Here is a 19,746-nt window from a genome sequence, read left to right on the forward strand (position 1 = left end):
CATTGAAGTAAAACCAGAAAACCAGTGTACCAATCAATGTGGGAGAAAGGTAAATCAGTGCTCTGGGCAGAAATATTCAGGATTTCTTTGTTAAACACTGAAAATTATTAAGATCTGGTTTGCACTGGCTGAACAGATGGTGGGAGGTTTTTTTTGTTCATTCATGGGACATGGGTGTCGCTGGCTGGCCAGCATTTAATGCTGATCCCGAGTTGCCCTTGAGAAGGTGGTGGTGGTGAAGCTGCCTTCTTGAAACGCTGCAGTCCACATGCTGTGGGTTGCAAGTTAGTGGCTTGCTAGGCTATTTCACAGGGCAGCTGAGAGTCAACCACATTGCTGTGGCTCTGGAGTCACATGACCAGGTAAGGATGGCAGATTTCCTTCCCTAACAGGACATTAGTGAACCAGATGGGTTTTTCCGACAATTGACAATGGTTTCATGGTCATCCGTAGATTCTTAATTCCAGATTTTTAAAATTGAATTCAAATTCCACCATCTGTCGTGGCGGGATTCGAACCCGGGTCCCCAGAACATTGGCTGAGTTTCTGGATTAATAGTCTGGCAATAATACCACTAGGGCCATCACCTCCCATTCCAATTACAATTTTCAAAAGGGAATTGGATAGAAAGTTGAAAAGGAAATATTTCCAGGGCCATGGGGAAAGGTCGGGCTCCTGGGATAGCACTTTCAAAAAGCCTTCTGAGGTACTTTTATAACAAATAAACAGAAATGAGACAGAGTCTGTTTTCAACGTCTCTGTGGCGAGGTTCCTGGGTGCTGTTGGGTTCTGAAGATTCACCTTTAGTCTCTGGAAACTCCAGGGACGACACACAGTCCTCTGACGGTTGAGTGGGATTCATCGAATGGAAAAGGAGACACAAACCCTGAAAGGCAACATCCAAAGTGGTGTACTCACATAGAGGATGGGGATAACGGAGGGGTCGTCTCTCCGGATGATGGTTGGGATGTACTCCGCCTTGGGAACCTTGGATGAAATGAGCTGCAAATGAAGCAAGGCAATTATCTGACTGGATGGTCACTGTGTGAAGGAGTCTGATCCGAGCGCGCTGTGATCCCCTCAGGAGCATGAGAACTCGGACAATTAAACTGGGCTCTGACTCCTGCTTTCCATTATGAAGCAGCACATTTGACTAAGGTGGAAATGGCAAAGGCAAGGTTAAGCTTACAGTTGTAATTCCGCAGGGCGGCACAGTAGCACAGTGGTTAGCACTGCTGTTTCACAGCTCCAGGGACCTGGGTTCGATTCCCGGCTTGGGTCACTGTCTGTGTGGAGTTTGCACATTCTCCTCGTGTCTACGTGGGTTTCCTCCGGGTGCTCCGGTTTCCTCCCACAGTCCAACGATGTCCGGGTTAGGTTGATTGGCCAAGCTAAAAATTGCCCTTAGTGTCCTGGGATGCATAGGTTAGAGGGATTAGTGGGTAAAATATGTAGGGATATGGGAGTAGGGCCTGGGTGAGATTGTGGTCGGTGCAGACTCGATGGGCCGAATGGCCTCTTTCTGTGCTGTAGGGGTTCTAAGATCTAAGTTTATAATATCACTCTTTAATTAAAAGCTGCACTATTCTTGAGAAACACCCAGTGCATAAGCAACAATTCCACAGTTTGATGGTGGACCTCTTTTTGGATATTTTATTGGACTGTTGTAATTGTGTGATTTTACAATTCCATAGAATCCCAACAATGCAGAAGAAGGTCTTTAAGCCCATTAAATCTGCACTGACTCTCCGAAAGAGCATCCCACCCAGGCCCACCTCCCCCGCCCTTTCCCTATAACCCCATGCATTTACCATGGCGAATCCATCTAATTTACACATATTTGGACACCAAGGGACAATTTAGCATGGCCAATCCCCCTAACCCACACATCTTTGGAGTGTGGGAGGAAACCAGAGCACCCGGAGGAAACCCACGCAGACACGGGGAGAACGTTGTTCCTCTGTTTAAGAAAGGGAATAGAAATGACCCTGGTAATTATAGACCGGTTAGTCTTACTTCGGTGGTTGGTAAATTGATGGAAAGGGTCCTTAGGGATGGGATTTACGACCATTTAGAAAGATGCGGATTAATCCGAGATAGTCAGCACGGATTCGTGAAGGGCAAGTCGTGCCTCACAAATTTGATAGAATTTTTTGAGGAGGTAACTAAGTGTGTTGATGAAGGTAGGGCAGTTGATGTCATATACATGGATTTTAGTAAGGCGTTTGATAAGGTCCCCCATGGTCGGCTTATGATGAAAGTGAGGAGGTGTGGGATAGAGGGAAAGTTGGCCGATTGGATAGGTAACTGGCTGTCTGACCGAAGACAGAGGGTGGTGGTGGATGGAAAATTTTCGGATTGGAGGCAGGTTGCTAGCGGTGTGCCGCAGGGATCAGTGCTTGGTCCTCTGCTCTTTGTGATTTTTATTAATGACTTAGAGGAGGGGGCTGAAGGGTGGATCAGTAAATTTGCTGATGACACCAAGATTGGTGGAGTAGTGGATGAGGTGGAGGGCTGTTGTAGGCTGCAAAGAGACATAGATAGGATGCAAAGCTGGGCTGAAAAATGGCAAATGGAGTTTAACCCTGATAAATGTGAGGTGATTCATTTTGGTAGGACAAATTTAAATGTGGATTACAGGGTCAAAGGTAGGGTTCTGAAGACTGTGGAGGAACAGAGAGATCTTGGGGTCCATATCCACAGATCTCTAAAGGTTGCCAGTCAAGTGGATAGAGCTGTGAAGAAGGCCTATAGTGTGTTAGCTTTTATTAACAGGGGGTTGGAGTTTAAGAGCCGTGGGGTTATGCTGCAACTGTACAGGACCTTGGTGAGACCACATTTGGAATATTGTGTGCAGTTCTGGTCACCTCACTATAGGAAGGATGTGGAAGCGCTGGAAGGAGTGCAGAGGAGATTTACCAGGATGCTGCCTGGTTTGGAGGGTAGGTCATATGAGGAAAGGTTGAGGGAGCTAGGGCTGTTCTCTCTGGAGCGGAGGAGGCTGAGGGGAGACTTGATAGAGGTGTATAAAATGATGAAGGGGATAGATAGAGTGAACGTTCAAAGACTATTTCCTCGGGTGGATGGAGCTATTACAAGGGGGCATAACTATAGGGTTCGTGGTGGGAGATACAGGACGGATATCAGAGGTAGGTTCTTTACGCAGAGAGTGGTTGGGGTGTGGAATGGACTGCCTGCAGTGATAGTGGAGTCAGACACTTTAGAAACATTTAAGCGGTTATTGGATAGGCACATGGAGCACACCAGGATGATAGGGAGTGGGATAGCTTGATCTTGGTTTCAGATAAAGCTCGGCACAACATCGTGGGCCGAAGGGCCTGTTCTGTGCTGTACTGTTCTATCTAACGTGCACTCTGCACAGACAGTGATCCGAGGCTGGAGTTGAATCTGGGTCCCTGGCGCTCTTCTTAGTGACTCTGTGTAACAACCTTCTTGACCAAGAGTGTCATGTGACTGATGGGTTTATATTGCTTTCTGGTAATCTCACAGTTTCTGAGGCTGGGGGAGGTTGCGACGGTAGTAAGAGGACAGAGGCTTAAGCGGATTTGAACACAAGGATAAAAATGTCGATAAAAATTCTCCGGCCGTTCATGCCAGTGGGATTCTCCAGTCCCGCTGACAGCGCACCCCTGCCTGTGGGTTTCCGCCGGTGTGGGGTGATGTCAATGAGAATTCTCACTGAGAGCGGCGGGACTGGAAAATCCCACTGCTAGCAAACAATCCGCCCTCTCCCGCTGGGAGGCTGGAGACTCCCGCCCGTTAAATCTGAAGCATTGTTGCAGTGGGAATCAGTGTCGATTAGCAAGCACAGGGACAATGGGTGAACAAACTGGATATGATTGTTCAATAGAAAGGACATTTACATACAACCCCAGAAACGTATCTGACAAGCAAACCCGGGCCACTATCAGACTGCTACTTGGAGAACAGGAGCACTGGCAGTGAATGGGTTAACTTGGCTTGATCAGCAACTTTAGAAAAGGCTTTTGTTGAAAGGTTTGGATTTTGAACGCGGGGCTTTGCTCTGAAATTCTTACCATAATCTTGGGCGGGACAAAGTCTTCACCTTCACACGAGAGTAGCTCCAACTCCTTCTCCGCCTCCCAGCTGAGATCGTCAAAGTCATCATCTAAAGCTCCGCACGAGGTCTCCAACTCCTGACCTGGTGTGACGCAAAAAGGAGAATCGGCACGGGTTACCATGGAGACATGGGCTTGGTTACGGCTGAATAAAGGTTTCATAAAGAAGCTCAGTCAGGGCTGGGCGGGAAATGTTCCCCATCTGTTCCTCGGATGTTTTGTGCCTTTACTGCGTGAGGCAATGAGCATCTCTCGTCAGAGAGGCGGTTACTGTCACTCCTGGGCACTGGGGCCAGTGAAATAGACGGTGAGAGCAACATTCAGGGATATGGATGATCAGATCACTCCAGGGACTGACAATCTGAGAGTGACACACACACGCATGCACTAACACACACACACGCATGCACTGGCACACACACACGCACAAACTGACACATATGCACACACTGATACACACATACGCACTGATACACACTCGCCCGCATGCACGCACTGACACACACGCACGCACTGACACACACGCACGCACTGACACACACGCACGCACACACTGACACACACATGCACACACTGATACATACACGCATCCACTGACATACACACATACACATACACTGACACACGCACGCCTGCCTGCATGCACTGACACACACGCACGCACTGACACACACGCACGCACTGACACACACGCACGCACGCACTGACACACACACACGCACGCACTGACACACACACACTGATACACACGCACGCAGTGACACACACATGCACACACTGATACACACGCATGCACTGACACACACGCATGCACTGACATACACACACACTGACATACACACATGCACACACTGATACACGCACTGACATACATACACACATGCACTGACACACATACATGCACTGACACACATACATGCACTGACACACACGCACGCACGGACACACACGCACGCACGGACACACACGCACGCACACACTGATACACACGCATGCACTGACATGCACACACTGATACACACGCACAGACATACACACATGCACGCACTGACACACACACACGCACTGATACACACACATGCACTGACATACACACACGCACACACTGACACACACATGCACACACTGATACACACGCACGCACTGACACACACGCACGCACTGACACACACGCACGCACTGACACACACACATACACACTCACTCATAAAATCCCTATCGTGCAGAAAGAGGCCATTCAGCCCATCGAGTCTGCACCAACCGCAATCCCATCCAGGCCCTATCCCTGTAACTCCACATATTTACTCTGCTAATCCCTCTAACCGACACATCCCGGGACACTAAGGGACAATTTAGCATGGCCAATGCACCTGACCTGCACATATTTGGACTGTGGAAGGAAACCGGAGCACCTGGAGGAAACCCACGCAGACACGGGGAGGATGTGCAAATTCCAAACAGACAGTGACCCGAGGCCGGAATTGAACCCGGGTCCCTGGCGCTGTGAGGCAGTAATGCTAACCACTGTGCTACCCCACACACATAGACACTCTCACACAGACACACACTCTCTCTCATACACACGCACACTCACAAATAAAAAATAAAATACAACACAATAATCTCCCCTTCCATTGTTCTGTTCAGTCACTGAAGGCCAATGATTCAACATCTTCCTATAGAACAGGGATAAACTCAAGAGCCAGAACTTGGAGAGAAAATGGTGCCGTAAGGAGATGTGGAAGAACAAAGAGAGGAAAGTTGTTGTTAGATGTCAAACTGTATCAGGTTTTCAAGCTATCCCAAATTGCTGCACTTCCACCAACCCCTTTCTGAAATACAGCCAGCAGATATGACCACCATTTTTCACACAGTAAGATCCCACAAACGGTCCATTAACTGAACAATCAAATAAGCAGTTGTGGTGGCGATGTTTGAGGGAGTAATGGCCAAAATCCAGGATCTCCACTCACTTTTAAAAGATTGTCTGGGATGATTTACATCCACATTAACAGGCAGGTTCAGTCTCATCCTGAAGACAGCTATGCAGCCAATCTGAATTCCGTGCCCAAATTACAAGTGGGGCTTGAACCCCCAACCCTCTGGATGAAAGGTGAGATAAATGAAGTGTTGTGTAAAGTACTGAATGAACCTACTGTCTCGAGGGTCACATATCAGATCAGACTTCACTGGCGTAGGGTCACTCCAGGAACGGCCAAAACTTTTCTCTTGTCGCTCAGAAAGACCTGAAAATTGGAAAACAATCAAATATACCAAACTGTACACACACACACTCATACACTAACACACATACACTCACATACTACACATATACACACACACACTACACATATACACACACACACTACACATATACACACACACACAAAGACACAAATGCTCACATGTACACAAGCATGCGTTATCTCACACACCAAAGACACAGACATAAATACATTCAGCGAGACACACAAACACAGAAAATATATTTCACACAATATGTATCCTGGTAGGGCACACAGACAGGTATATGGTATAGAAACACAAATATCATGTACAAATCAAACACCTATAGTAACTGTATACACACACACAATGCAGTCCTGGTATATAGAGTGTCACTCGCTGGGAAAGCAGGTTGGGAAATTGTTAATGCACTGCCCCCAATTTTCCCATCCCTTCGTTTTATATCCTGTAAACATAGTGGGCAGGTTTTGTGGTGGCAGAGGCAGCCCGCCATTGGCCTGTGGCAGGATCTCCTGGTCCCGCCGCTGTCAATGGGACGGGTTCAGTTAGCTCAGTTGGCTGGACGGCTGGTTAGTGTTGCAGAGTGATGCCAACATCGCGGGTTCAATTCCCGCGGCTGAGGTTATTCATGAAGGCCCTGCCTTCTCAGCCTTGCCCCTCGCCTGAGGTGTGCTGATCCTCAGGTTAAATCTCCACCAGTCAGCTCTCCCACCTCAGAGGGAACAGCAGCCTTTGGTCATCTGGGACCGTGGTGACATTACCTTTACCTGTCAGCGGGCTTTCCCTTTGAATGTACCCCTCTCCGCCATGAGACCCATGGCGAACGCGCACCATCAGCGGGACTGGAAAATCCTGCCGGCATGTATGGCTGGAAAGTCCCGGCCATTATATACAGTTAACAAGTTTTGTTTAGACTGAGCCAGGAATGAGCTGATTGCTGTCACCAGCAACAGTGGAACAAAGTAACATTAGACCCTTCCCCTCACCCTGACCCCTTCCCCTCACCATGACCCCTTCCCCTCACCCTGACCCCTTCCCTCACCCTGACCCCTTCCCCTCACCCTGACCCCTTCCCTCACCCTGACCCCTTCCCTCACCCTGACCCCTTCCCCTCACCATGACCCCTTCCCCTCACCCTGACGCCTTCCCTCACCCTGACCCCTTCCCCTCACCCTGACCCCTTCCCCTCACCCTGACCCCTCCCCTCACTTTGACCCCTCACCATGACCCATCATCTTTACCCCTCCTACTGGCCCCTCACCTCTCACCCTGACCCCTCACGATCCCTCCCCTCTCTCCCTGACTCCTCACCCTGACCCATCCCTTCCATCCACTCCGACCCCTCCCGTCGCTCCCTGACCCCTCCCCCTCACCCCTCTTTCTGACCCCTCTCCTCTCTCCCTGATCCCTCATCCTGACCCCTCTCCTCTCTCCCTGACCCCTCCCCTCTCCCTGACCCTTCCTCTCTTTCCCTGACCCCTAACCTCACTCTCCCCTCTCTCTGTGACCCCTCTCCTCTCTCCCTGACCCCTCCCCTCTCTTCCTGACCCCTCCCTTCTCTGACCCCTCACCCTGACCCAGACCACAGAATCCTGGCAGGATAGCTGCAATACCATTGTGGATCTTACTGTATGATCGAAGGTAGCCCCTGGGAAAGAGGCTTTCTGTAAACCTCCCTCTCCCCTGCAATCAATCACAGAGGCAGTGGGGCTCCCCCTGCTTACTGACACTGAACTCACACAGTGTCCCTTTCCCAGTCCCTGCACACCTCAACACATTCACATAGCTCAGGGGAGGGGTCAGGGTGAGGGGAGAGGTCAGGGTGAGGGGAGAGGTCAAAGCGAGGGGAGAGGTCAGAGTGAGGGGAGAGGTCAGGGTGAGGTGAGGGGAGGGGTTAGGGAGGGGTGAGGGGAGGGGTCAGGGCGAGGGTAGGGGTCAGGGTGAGGGGAGGGGTCAGGGTGATGGGAAGGGCACAGTGAGGAGAGGGGTTAGGGTGAGGAGAGGGGTCAGGGTGAGGAGCGGGGTCAGGGTGAAGGGAGGGTTCAGAGTGAGGGGCAGGGTCAGGGTGAGGGGAGGGGGTCAGGATGAGGGGGGCACGGTGTGGGGAGAAGGGGTGGGAGAGGGCAGAAATATAATTATTGATTATAAAGTTTGTGTATAGCTGCCATTAAAGGCTCAAGTCTGGAAGCCTCACGCCCAACCTCCGAATCTTGGTTATCTAAGGTCAGAGAGCCATTTGAGATGGAAAGAATCACACATGCATTACACTCACAAACTGAAACAAAATCTCTCGATTGTGATGCCAGTAATGGCAATGTTCCTCGCATTAACTAATCCTCATTAACTCATCCATCATGTGAGGTGAAGGGTCATCAGATTGGTGGAGATTGAAGATTAGTGGAGTTGCTGATAGTGCCGGGGATTGTCAGAGGATACAACAGGATATCGGTAGATTGGAGACTTGGGCACTAAAATGGCAGATAGAGTTTAATCCGGACAAATGCAAAGTGATGCATTTTGGAGGATCAAATTTAGGTGTGAATTATACTGTAAAGGCAGGACCCTTAGGAATATTAACATACAGAGGGATCTGAGCATGCAGGTCTACAGTTCCCTAAAAGTGGCAACACGGTTGGCCAAGGTGATTAAGAAGGCATCTGGCATGCTTGCCTTCAACAGCCGAGCATTGAGTTCAGGAGTCGGGGAAATCATAAAAGCAAAATACTGCAGATGCTGGAATCTGAAACAAAAACAGAAAATCCCAGCAGGTCTGACAGCATCTGTGGAGAGAGGATGTTGGCTCTATTCTCTCTCCACAGATGCTGTCAGACCTGCTGAGATTTTCCAGTATTTTCTGTTTTTGTCTGTAGTTGGGAAATCAAGGGGACGATACTCCCAAAAGTGCTGAATTGGCGGGAAAATTGCTCTCAATCCGGACTGTTTGTCAGTTCAGCTTCTCACGTGAATCTCCGCACTCTGTGCACTGCAGAGATCCCAGTCGTGAATCTCATTAAAAACCCCTCCCCTGAGCTATTCATGCTGGAGGTTGACAGTTCTGGAACTCTGCGCATGCGCAGTGGCCCTGATCGGTCAGACTCCCCGTTTGCTGGTCAGCCCAGGACCCCCGCAGTGCTGCCCCTCCAGCGCCTGCTCCCACAGCTCGATCACGGCCCCCACAACAATTCCCTGGCCAGCCCCGACCACCCCCCTGTCCCAGAGCACCCTGATGCACAGCCCACCCCCACCCAGCAGTGGCAATCTTCCCACCCCTTCACCCCGGCAGACCCCCTCTGCTGACCTCCCACCACCCCCCACCCCCCCCCCCCCCCCCCCCCCGGGGTTCATCTCCCCCGGAGGCAGCCTCCCCCCACCCGGCAGACCACCATCCCCCCCAATCACTGCCCTCCCTCCATCCCAGACGGATCTTGTCTGTAGAGTGGCAGCAGGACCCCCCACCGATCGCCCCCTAGGCCACGCCCACAATAGGACCCGCCCCCTTGGCACTGTCCGATGCCCAATGCCAAGGTGCCCCATGGGCATGAGCACTTTGCTTATTATTTTCAGTTTCTGTTTCTTAAACCTCAAATACAAAATTCTCAAGCTGCCATGGTGGGATTTGAACTAATTGTTTCTGGTTTATGAGTCCAGACTTCTGGAATACTCTGTACCATGGCCGTTCAGAATCACAGAATCGTTACGGTGCAGGAGGAGGCCATTTGGCCCATTGTGTCTGCACCGGCTCCCCCAAGCAAGCCAGAGGGCACAGGCTGGCACTGCCAGGATGCCCATGCCCAGGGGGCACCACCCCACCGCTGCCTGACCCCCTGGGGGGCCCCGATTGACCCCCCTTCATTCCGGCGGGGTCTTCCGCTAGCTCCCCGAATGTGGGGAGCTTCTCTAAACCCCGCTGGGATGAAGTACTTCTGGTGGGGTGGGAGATTCAATCGGGACCGGAAAGTTCCCGATAATGAACTGATAAACATACCTAAAATACATTTAAGAAGATTGAAATTACTTCCCTGCCTTCCCGCCAGTTTCCAGCATGGTCTGACCGGTGACTGTTCGCCGGCTCTGGGAGATGCGCATGCGTTCCCGGCGCATGCGCAAATCCTGGTTCAAGGGCGGCGACGCACAACTCCCACCGCGACCCACCAGAAAAGTTACAGGTCGCGAAGGGAGAATCGCGGCCCAAGTTTCAGCTATATAAAACCTTGGTTAGGCCGCATTTGGAGTATTGCGTGCAGTTCTGGTCACCACACTACCAGAAGGACATGGAAGCTTTGGAGAGAGTGCAAAGAAGGTTCACCAGGATGTTGCCTTGTCTGGAGGGTGTTGACTACGAGCAGAGGTTGAATAAACTAGGATTGTTTTCACTGGAAAGACGGAGACTGGGGGGAGACCTGATAGAGGTCTACAAAATTATGAGAGGCTTAAACAGGGTGGATAGTCAGAGGCATTTTCCCAGGGTGGAAGTGTCAATTACAAAGGGGGCACAGGTTCCAGGTGAGAGGGGGAAAGTTTAAGGGAGATGTGCAGGGGAAATTTTTCACGCAGAGAGTGGTTGGTGCCCGGAACCTGCTTCCAGAGGAAGTTGGGGAAGCAAGCTCATTAGCAACATTTAAGAGGCATCTGGATGGGTACATGAATAGGGAGAGAATAGAGATACAGACTGAGTCAAAGCAGAAGATATTTTTCTTTTAGTTAGGGCATCATGAGCTTGGAGGACCGAAGGGCCTGTTCCCGCGCTGTACTTTTCTTTGTTCTTTGGTTATCATGAGGTGAGGGGTCAGCATGCGAGGTGAAAGGTCAGTGTGTGAGGTGAAGGGTCAGTGTGTGAGGTGAAAGATCAGCATGCAAGGTGGAGGGAGGATCAGTGTGCGGAAGGGAGTGCTCAGCATTCCTACTCCCTGTGCTGCTGCTACACAGCGCCACCCTGCCAGCGTGAGAAAGCTCTCGAATCTAATCGTACAGCTGACCGCTCACCACCCAGGTCCATCTTATTAATTTCCCATGCGTGTTGCCGTCATTAGTGTTGAGTCTCACCATGAATAAGCTGCTCAGCATTCTTAATCAAGTCTGACACTGACGCCCAAGGGGGTGTCTTTAATTAGTCTAACATAAGCAAGGCAATAAGGTACTTAAAGTACAGATTACCATTAAATAATGATGAAAGGACTGGGCTGGAGAAAGGTGCTGAATCCACTGGAGAATTTAATAAGCAGCTTCCACATACTGTGGGATAGGAGCTGCTGGCCTGCCCTCGATCACAACTCAAAGCCTATTTTTAATCCCCTTTTTTCTGCTCCTTCCTTTCCTGAATTTGGCATCTCCTCTTGGCCCCTGCGGTGCCCACTGCCCTCCCAGCTTAGCGGCTATTTCCCAGTGGGAGCTGCACTATGGCACGATGGGGGGATCGATCTCACCCCCATCCACCTCCGACACCCAGGCATTCTGAGATGGTCAGGTGTCAAGGGCAGGAACTGTGAACCATGTCCCCTCTCTGGCCCAGGACCTAACCCCAAACTGATGAAAGGACGTGCATCTATGAAGCACCGTGACTCTCAGAATGATCCTTTCTTAAAAAAAGTTAAAGTTTATTTATTAGTCACAAGTAAGGCTTACATTAACACTGCAATGAAGTTACTGTGAAAATCCCCTAGTCGCCACAGTCCAGCACCAGTTCAGGTCAATGTACCTGACCAGCATGTCTTTCAGACTGTGTGAGGAAACCGGAGCCCAGAGGAAACCCACATAGACACGGGGAGAACATGCAGACTCCGCACAGACAGTGACTCAAGCTGGGAATTGAAACCGGGCCCCTGGTGCTGTGAGGCAGCAGTGCTAACCACTGTGCCGCTCCATGATCTGGGCAGATCCTGTTGTTATACGCCGCCAACACCAGGCTGGAACTTACCGGATAAATGATGGATGTGTATTAATGACATGATGTTAATGTACAAACTGTCCAGCAGTTTTCAGGGACTTCAGAGATACACAGTTAGAAACCTCTGGACTCTATATACCACTTGTTTCACACTTAGCCTCTCCGTGACTCTGAAGAACTTTCTGGATTTTCCCATTGAAATCAGCATGGAAAGTTAAGCCTGATAATGAACAGTATAAGTACTTTTTAATAATGATATCATTGTTTACGATTGCTAATCGAACTCTCTGGCCAGGAAATTGAACAATTTAACAATGAACTCTCATCCCCTCAGGTACAGAATTGTTGGGGACATCGAGTGTATTTTTATAGTTTTTATTACTTTTCCTTTTCTCACGCATTTTTTTTTGTCTCTCTCAATCCAATCTTCCAACCTTTCCCCACAGCTTCCAGTCTTTGATTGCCAGGACCCTGACCTCTGGGGGAATTGCCCAGGACGTCTGAACTTCCAATGGGCAAATCCCCTGCACCCCATGACCGATTCGGAGTCAGAGTCAGAGACTTTGTGGGATGGTTCTGACTTTACTACCTGGATAGTTACTCAGGAATTGTTTGACAAAAAAATCTCAGTCTAACCTCTTGGATAACTATACAACTGATCCCCCAATCACTCACACTGAAGCCCCCCACACCCGCCTCCCGAGACCCTAACTTCCCCAGACCTGACCTGACTAGCCCCTACCACCCCACCCCGACACTCTCCCCTGACCCAGTCTGACTAGCCCACTACATCCAACTACCCACCCAGATTACCATCCCCCCCCTCACTGTCTCCTCCCTGACCCGTCCTGACAACCTCTCCCAGCCAGATCCGACTCCCCCCCCAACTCACAACTCTAACATTTCACCCACTTGGCATCCTACCTACCTGTCACTCTGCCATCCTAACCACCTGCCATTCTTCCCACCTCACCACCTGCCCACTTACCTCAAACCGACTCACTCTTTCACCAATGTTCACGTTGGACATTTCAACTTTACCCTCAGGCAGCTAGTGCGGCACAAAGGGTGTGTGTCTTTTGCGCTGCTCCCATGCCAAGATTCCCGCACTGAGGGAGCTTCCTCTGCATCAGTGGATCAGAAGTTGGAGCCTTTACAACGTCTGCAGCTAGGAGGGTAGTTTTCTGTCTGATCCGTGTGAGGTTCCAACTCTGATCAGATATTTATTTCAATTCTATATCTGATTTGACTCTAAGTCATCCTAATTCTTTCTGTTTCCTTCTCAATCCTTAACCCTCTTTGTTACAGAGGTAGATGTTTGATCTCATCCTTTCCTAAAGTCCCAGATGCTCCACTGGCCTCGCTGTATTCCTGGGGAAATATGTCTGGACAATGATGGAACGCTCTCTGTAATATGCCCACTCCAGCTCAGTGTGTCACACTTAGCTCAATCCTGTCCATCAATGGGTTGCAGTCTAAGCTGACACTACAGTGCAGCACTGAAAAAGTCCTGCACTGCCAGTGGTGCCAAATTTCAGATGAGATGTTAACCCGTCTGCCCTTTCGGGAGAAAGCAAATGATCCCGTGGCGCTGTTTCAAAGGAGAGTGAGGGAGTTCCACTCAGTGTCCTGGTCAAATCCTAAAATAATGTCACTAAAATGGATTATCTGTTCATTTATCTATCGCTGTTTGTGGGAGCTTACCGTGTGTCAATTGGTTGCGGCGTTTCCGATGTTGGAAGAGTGGTTTACTGGGAAAGTACTTCATGGGTGCTATCCTGTATCTGAACTAAAGGCAGAAGATGTGTTGACTCCGCAGGCACTGGCCTCCTAGTGGTGGGATGTTGTCAGACTGACACACTGCTCTCAATCTTCCTCATACTGTCCATTGAAAGGAAGCCCGTTCAGGGACTGTTTTTGGAAGGTGGTACTATCCCAGCATTCTTGGAGGAAGTAGCAGGGCCCAATGAAAACGATGGTATTTGTCGTTTCAATATGAGTGCCAATTTGTTTTGTTCCCTTCAGTCTTGGGCATTGCAGCTAAGGGCAGCATCTATTGTCCATCCCTGTCCCCAGAAGATGTTGGAAGGGTCACTTTGTGAACCACTATGCTCTGTAGGATGAAGGTATTCCTCGCAGTTTGAGACAACTGAGTGGCTTACTAGGCCACATCAGGAAGCAGCTCAGAGACAATCACATTGGCTTGGGACTGGAATCACATCTGGATCATACGAGGCAAGAATGAGGGCTTTCCTTCCTGAAGGACATCAGTTCATCAGCTGGGAGGTTCTGAAACAAAACTGATACTAGCTTATTACTTTCAGTTTCTGTTCCTTAAACCTCAAATATAAAATTCTCAAACTGCCATGGTGGGATTTGAACTAATTGTTTCCAGTTTATGAGTCCAGACTTCTGGATTAGTCTGTACCATGGCCGTACAGAATCACAGAATTGTTACGGTGCAGAAGAGGCCATTTGGCCCATTGTGTCTGCACCGGCTCCCCCAAGCAAGCATCATGGCTTAGTGCCATTCCCCTGCCTTTTCCCCCGCACCCCTGCACATTGTTTCTAATCAAATAATCATCTAATATGCTCTTGAACCTGCCTCCACCACACCTCTGGGTTGTTACACACCCTAACCAGTCACTGTGTGAAAAGTCTTTCCTCTCACATCACATTTGATTCTTTTGTAAGTCATTTCAAGTCTGCGTCCTCTCTTTCAGGAGCCTTTTACAAGGGGGGACAGTGCCTCCCTCTCTACTCTGTCCTGCCACAGCATCCTGGAATTCAGTTAAGCTTCCTCCTCCCCGTCACAGCACACCGATTGGATGGAATGCTCAGTTTGCAATCTGGAGCTCTGTGTGTGGGAATGGTGGGTACAGACCTGTGCCCCATCACCAGCATTCTGGGGGATTGTCCCTGTGATTGTGTTGAGTTAGTGACTGACAGCACCCAGTCCCCATGGCTTCACCACAGAGAGTGAGACTGCACCCATCCACTGATGGTTACTCTCTCTGGATCAAACTGCCACTGGCAAGATAACCACCGGGCGGGATTTTCCAGCCCCGCCTGACCCGGGACTGGAAATTCCTGCCCAAGCTCAACAGACCTTTCGCTGATCCATCAAATTCTCCATCCTGCCCATGACAATTCTTGCGGCGGCCAGGACTGCAGGGTTGAGGCCGTTGTCTTGGTTGAGAGCGCGACATGAGTTTGAAGCATCTATTCTGTCTCAACGCCCCCACCCCCCCCCCCCCCCCCCCCAAACTGCACTAAATCAGCCAAACATCATAAATAGAAATACAGATAGAGGCAGGAGACAAGTTGGGAAAATCAATCTGCTTCCTTCCACACTCCACTTCACCAGTAGACAGCAGGAAGAGTCTGAAGAATTGACATACGGCCAATGACACAGCTCGGATAAGCTCCGGTTCCTGCTGCACTGCTTCAGTCCAGTGGGGAACACTTTCTCAATGAAACAAGTCCCTCATTCCTGGATCTCAAATTGTTAGACTCAGTCCAAGGATGTGTGGGTTAGGGTGATTGGCCGTGCTAAATTGCCCCTTAGTGTCGGGGGATTAGCTAGGGTAAATGCGCTGGATTTGAGAGATGGGGCCTAGGTGGGATGGTGCAGGCTCGATGGGTCAGGGTTCAGTCATAGAATGCCTCCTCCTGCACTGTAGGCATTCTATGACTGAACCCTGATCCCAGACCCAGTCGGCAGGGAACACTGGAGGAGAATCACAGGGGCAGCTTCAACACATCCAACATGGCAGAGACCACTCGCTGGTGCTGGTTTACACAATGGAATCTCCGTTGTGGGATTCTTAAAGATGTTTCTTATCCACTCACCGACATCGAAATGCTCCTCTACCCTGTTAATCCAGCTCACTCCGAGTCAGGAACAGCACAGGCCAGACACTTAGTAAGAAGCATTAACATGGAGTCCTCGAGGCATTGTAAAGTGCTTTACTGATGGGTCGTTATTCCAGAGCCCATGTCGCTGCCAAGTTTCTGACAGTGAATCCACACAAGCAACAATGAGATGAATTATCAGTGAATCTGTTTGGAGATGCTGGTCGAGAGGGAAATTGTTGCCCAGGACAGCAGGAGAGCTCCCTATCCTTTCAAACACTGCATGGGAGACCTTTCATATCAGGGCCTGACGCACAAACAGTCAGAAAGACAGACAGACTGACTCACACTCACAGGGAGAAAGACAGAACAGACTGACACACATCACAGGCAAAATAACAATGATGCAGAAATAGACAGAATGACAGGTAGATTAGCACACAAGCAAAAAGAGAGAGAGGCAGAGGAACAGACAGACTGACAGACAGAGCAACAGACAGACGGGGAGCAGTCAGACAGACAGACGGAGAGGGCAGCAGACAGACAGACAGCAGAGCAGACAGACAGAGGAGCAGACAGACAGACAGAGGAGCAGACAGACAGGGGAGCAGACAGACTGACACACAGTCCACCGCTACTTACTCTGAACTCTGATCCTTCGACTCCCAACCATTCGAAGGTGTTTGCGAAAATTTCTGTGGGTAAATAACAGAATACCTAAAATTAAGGTAGTTAATGTGAGCATCTTAAAGAGCACAGCTGGGTAATGATGCCACTGTGAAACTATTTATGTCTGTTTATTACAGTGATAATAATAGCCATGCACAGTCACAATGTACTGCAGCGGCAAACAGACTGCACTGTAAATGGGTTGGTTGAGAGAGTGTGTAGTACCACATATTCAGAGAGCCCGTCATGGCTGCGTTGGCCCATGGGCCTCTGCAATGGGTGGTGGGAGAATCTGTCTTCAACCTTTCTCCCCCCCCCCCCCACACACACACACACACACACACACACACACACACACACACACACCCAGTGGTGTTTTCCGGTTGGCACTGGAGCCATGGGAATGCATCACCTGGTCACCCTTTCACCCAATGACAGTGCCTCATATGGAGACACCACAGCTTCCCAGAGGAGGGAACTTCCTGAGGGGGTGGTGGAGGCAGGTTTGATCGAGGTATTCAAAAACCAATTGGATTGCTACCTCAAAAGAGAGAATGTGCAAGGTTACAGGGATGATGCAGGGAGTGGGTTCACATAGAATACTCTTTCAGAGAGTCAGTGCAAACTTGATGAGCTGAATGGCCTCCTTCTGAACTTAAAGATTGTGTGAGACAGAAAGCTGTCAATGCTGGAACACGCTCCCATTCCATCACTCACATCCAGTTTCAAGCACGGTCGGATAGCAGAGTGCAGATTCCTTTATCCTGCTGCAACAGTGTTCCTCAGCATCAGCGGGGGAGTGGAGCCCATCTCTACATCAATCTGACATTTCTACTGAGGGGTTAAGGTCCTGGCTCCATTGTCCCGGTGTGTGCAGAGTGTGTGCCCCTGCAGACATCTTCCCGTTCACCAAATAATTCAGAGCCAGGAGTCTGCAAATTCACCATTCTTGTTCTCACCAGTGTGAGAGCTGGAATATTTACCCCACTGTGTGTCAGTTAGCGCTGAGCGAGGGGTGGGGGCTTTCTGCTGCTGTCCCACAGCTACAAAGAGCTGGACTGAGAGTGACCCAAACACATTGCAATAGGACCCGGCACGGTGGCACAGTGGTTAGCATTGCCGCCTCACAGTGCTAGGGACCCAGGTTCAATTCCCAGCTTGGGTCACTGTCTGTGCGGAGTTTGCATGTCCTCCCCGTGAGTGTGTGAGTTTCCTCTGGAGGCTCCAGTTTCCTCCCACAGTCGAAAGATGCACGGGTTAAATGGATTGGCCATGCTAAACGTCCCAGGGTGTGTAAATTAGGGGGATTGGCGGGGTAAATACATGGGGTTACAAAGATAAGGTCTGGGTAAGATGCTCTATCCGAGAGAGTCAGTGCAGGCTCAATGGCCTGCTTCTGCAATGTAGGGATTCTATGGTTCTCAAAGTGGAGAGAGGAGACAGTTACCTTGGGCTAAAGCAGAAGGACATTGTGTAAACCACAACACCACGACTCACATGGCAATAGTTTTGGTTGTGTGACAGCACGTTAAGTCTTTGATACCCAAAGATATGCGGGTTAGGTTGATTGGCCCCTTAGTGTCAGGAGGATTAGCAGCGTAAATATGTGAGGTCACGGGGATAGGGTGGGATTGTTGTTGGTGCAGGCTCGCTGGGCCGAATGGTCTCCTTCTGTACTGTAGGGATTCTATGATTCTGTGATAAGAGGAGCCAGAGGGGTTTAGCAGTGCAAAGAGCCACATACCTCTGGATGACAGTGGCACACTCATTCTCCCGCTTTCTCCTCTTCCTTTCCATGCAGCCTCGGAATGCCCTGCGGAAAACGTGATCAACATCTCCCTCAAACTGAGTAGCATATTGAAAATCAAAGCACCGGGTTTGCTAGACAAAGAGGAAAGAGTTGCTATGGAAATAGAAAAACAGAAGTACTTACGATATCCTTTATGACAGGAAGGTTGATTGGCAGCAAAAGAGAAAGAAAAGATCCTATTAATGACCCTGATAACGGAGAGACTGTTAAATAACTCTACACAAAGACCAACAAATCCATCCTACCCACCAGCCCCTCATCCTATACACAAACCAAACAATAATCCCCCATTTCTCAGCTAATGTTCGAGACTTGGTCGGAATTCTCCGATCTCATTTTCCCCACCATCGCTGCCAGTGAAAATGGAGAATTTGGCGCTCAGCCCAAACACCATTCACAGCAGCGGGACTGGAGAATCCTAGCGGCGGTCGGAATTCCGGCCTACATTTCAATGCCACATTGTCTTATAACCTGCTCCTTTTTTTAGAAGGTTTAAGAGACATTAAAGGCGGGATTTTCCAGCCACGCTCACCCCAAAACCGGAAAATCCCGCCCGAGGTCAACGGACCTTTGCATGGTCCTGTTCCCCCCCACCACTGTGATTCCCATGGTAGGCGGGACAGGAAAATTCCCCGCCTGGAACTGAAATAATGGCTTGCATTGTGGTGCCAAATGTTCATTCTTCGGGCATGCCAGGCTGGCATTTATTGGACATGCTAAGTTGCCCGGTGAATGTTGCAGTGGGCCTTTCTCTTGAACTATTAGAACCATAGAACCATAGAAAATTACAGCTCAGAAACAGGCCTTTTGGCCCTTCTTGTCTGTGCCGAACCATTTTATGCCTAGTCCCACTGACCTGCACCTGGACCATATCCCTCCACACCCCTCTCATCCATGAACCCGTCCAAGTTTTTCTTAAATGTTAAAAGTGACCCCGCATTTACCACTTTATCCGGCAGCTCATTCCACACTCCCACCACTCTCTGCATGAAGAAGCCCCCCCTAATATTCCCTTTAAACTTTTCTCCTTTCACCCTTAACCCATGCCCTCTGGTTTTTTTTCTCCCCTAGCCTCAGCGGAAAAAGCCTGCTTGCATTCACTCTATCTATACCCATCAAAATCTTATACACCTCTATCAGATCTCCCCTCAATCTTCTACGCTCCAGGGAATAAAGTCCCA

General features: G+C 49.8%; 1 protein-coding gene across 1 annotated transcript in view; it reads right to left on the reverse strand.

The window, feature by feature from the left end:
• Positions 1-19,746, reverse strand: part of LOC144503027 (NMDA receptor synaptonuclear signaling and neuronal migration factor-like) — a 76,902-nt gene that overhangs the window by 32,922 nt on the left and 24,234 nt on the right. Inside the window, exons 4-9 of the mRNA XM_078227530.1 lie at positions 18,689-18,694; positions 18,500-18,568; positions 16,729-16,781; positions 6,257-6,346; positions 4,059-4,183; positions 919-1,002 (exon numbers count right to left, since the gene is read on the reverse strand). Of these exons, the coding sequence (XP_078083656.1) occupies positions 919-1,002; positions 4,059-4,183; positions 6,257-6,346; positions 16,729-16,781; positions 18,500-18,568; positions 18,689-18,694 (427 nt within the window). The remainder of the gene's footprint in view (positions 1-918; positions 1,003-4,058; positions 4,184-6,256; positions 6,347-16,728; positions 16,782-18,499; positions 18,569-18,688; positions 18,695-19,746) is intronic.

The sequence above is a fragment of the Mustelus asterias genome, chromosome 13, assembly GCF_964213995.1.
Source record: "Mustelus asterias chromosome 13, sMusAst1.hap1.1, whole genome shotgun sequence".
NCBI lineage: Eukaryota > Metazoa > Chordata > Chondrichthyes > Carcharhiniformes > Triakidae > Mustelus > Mustelus asterias.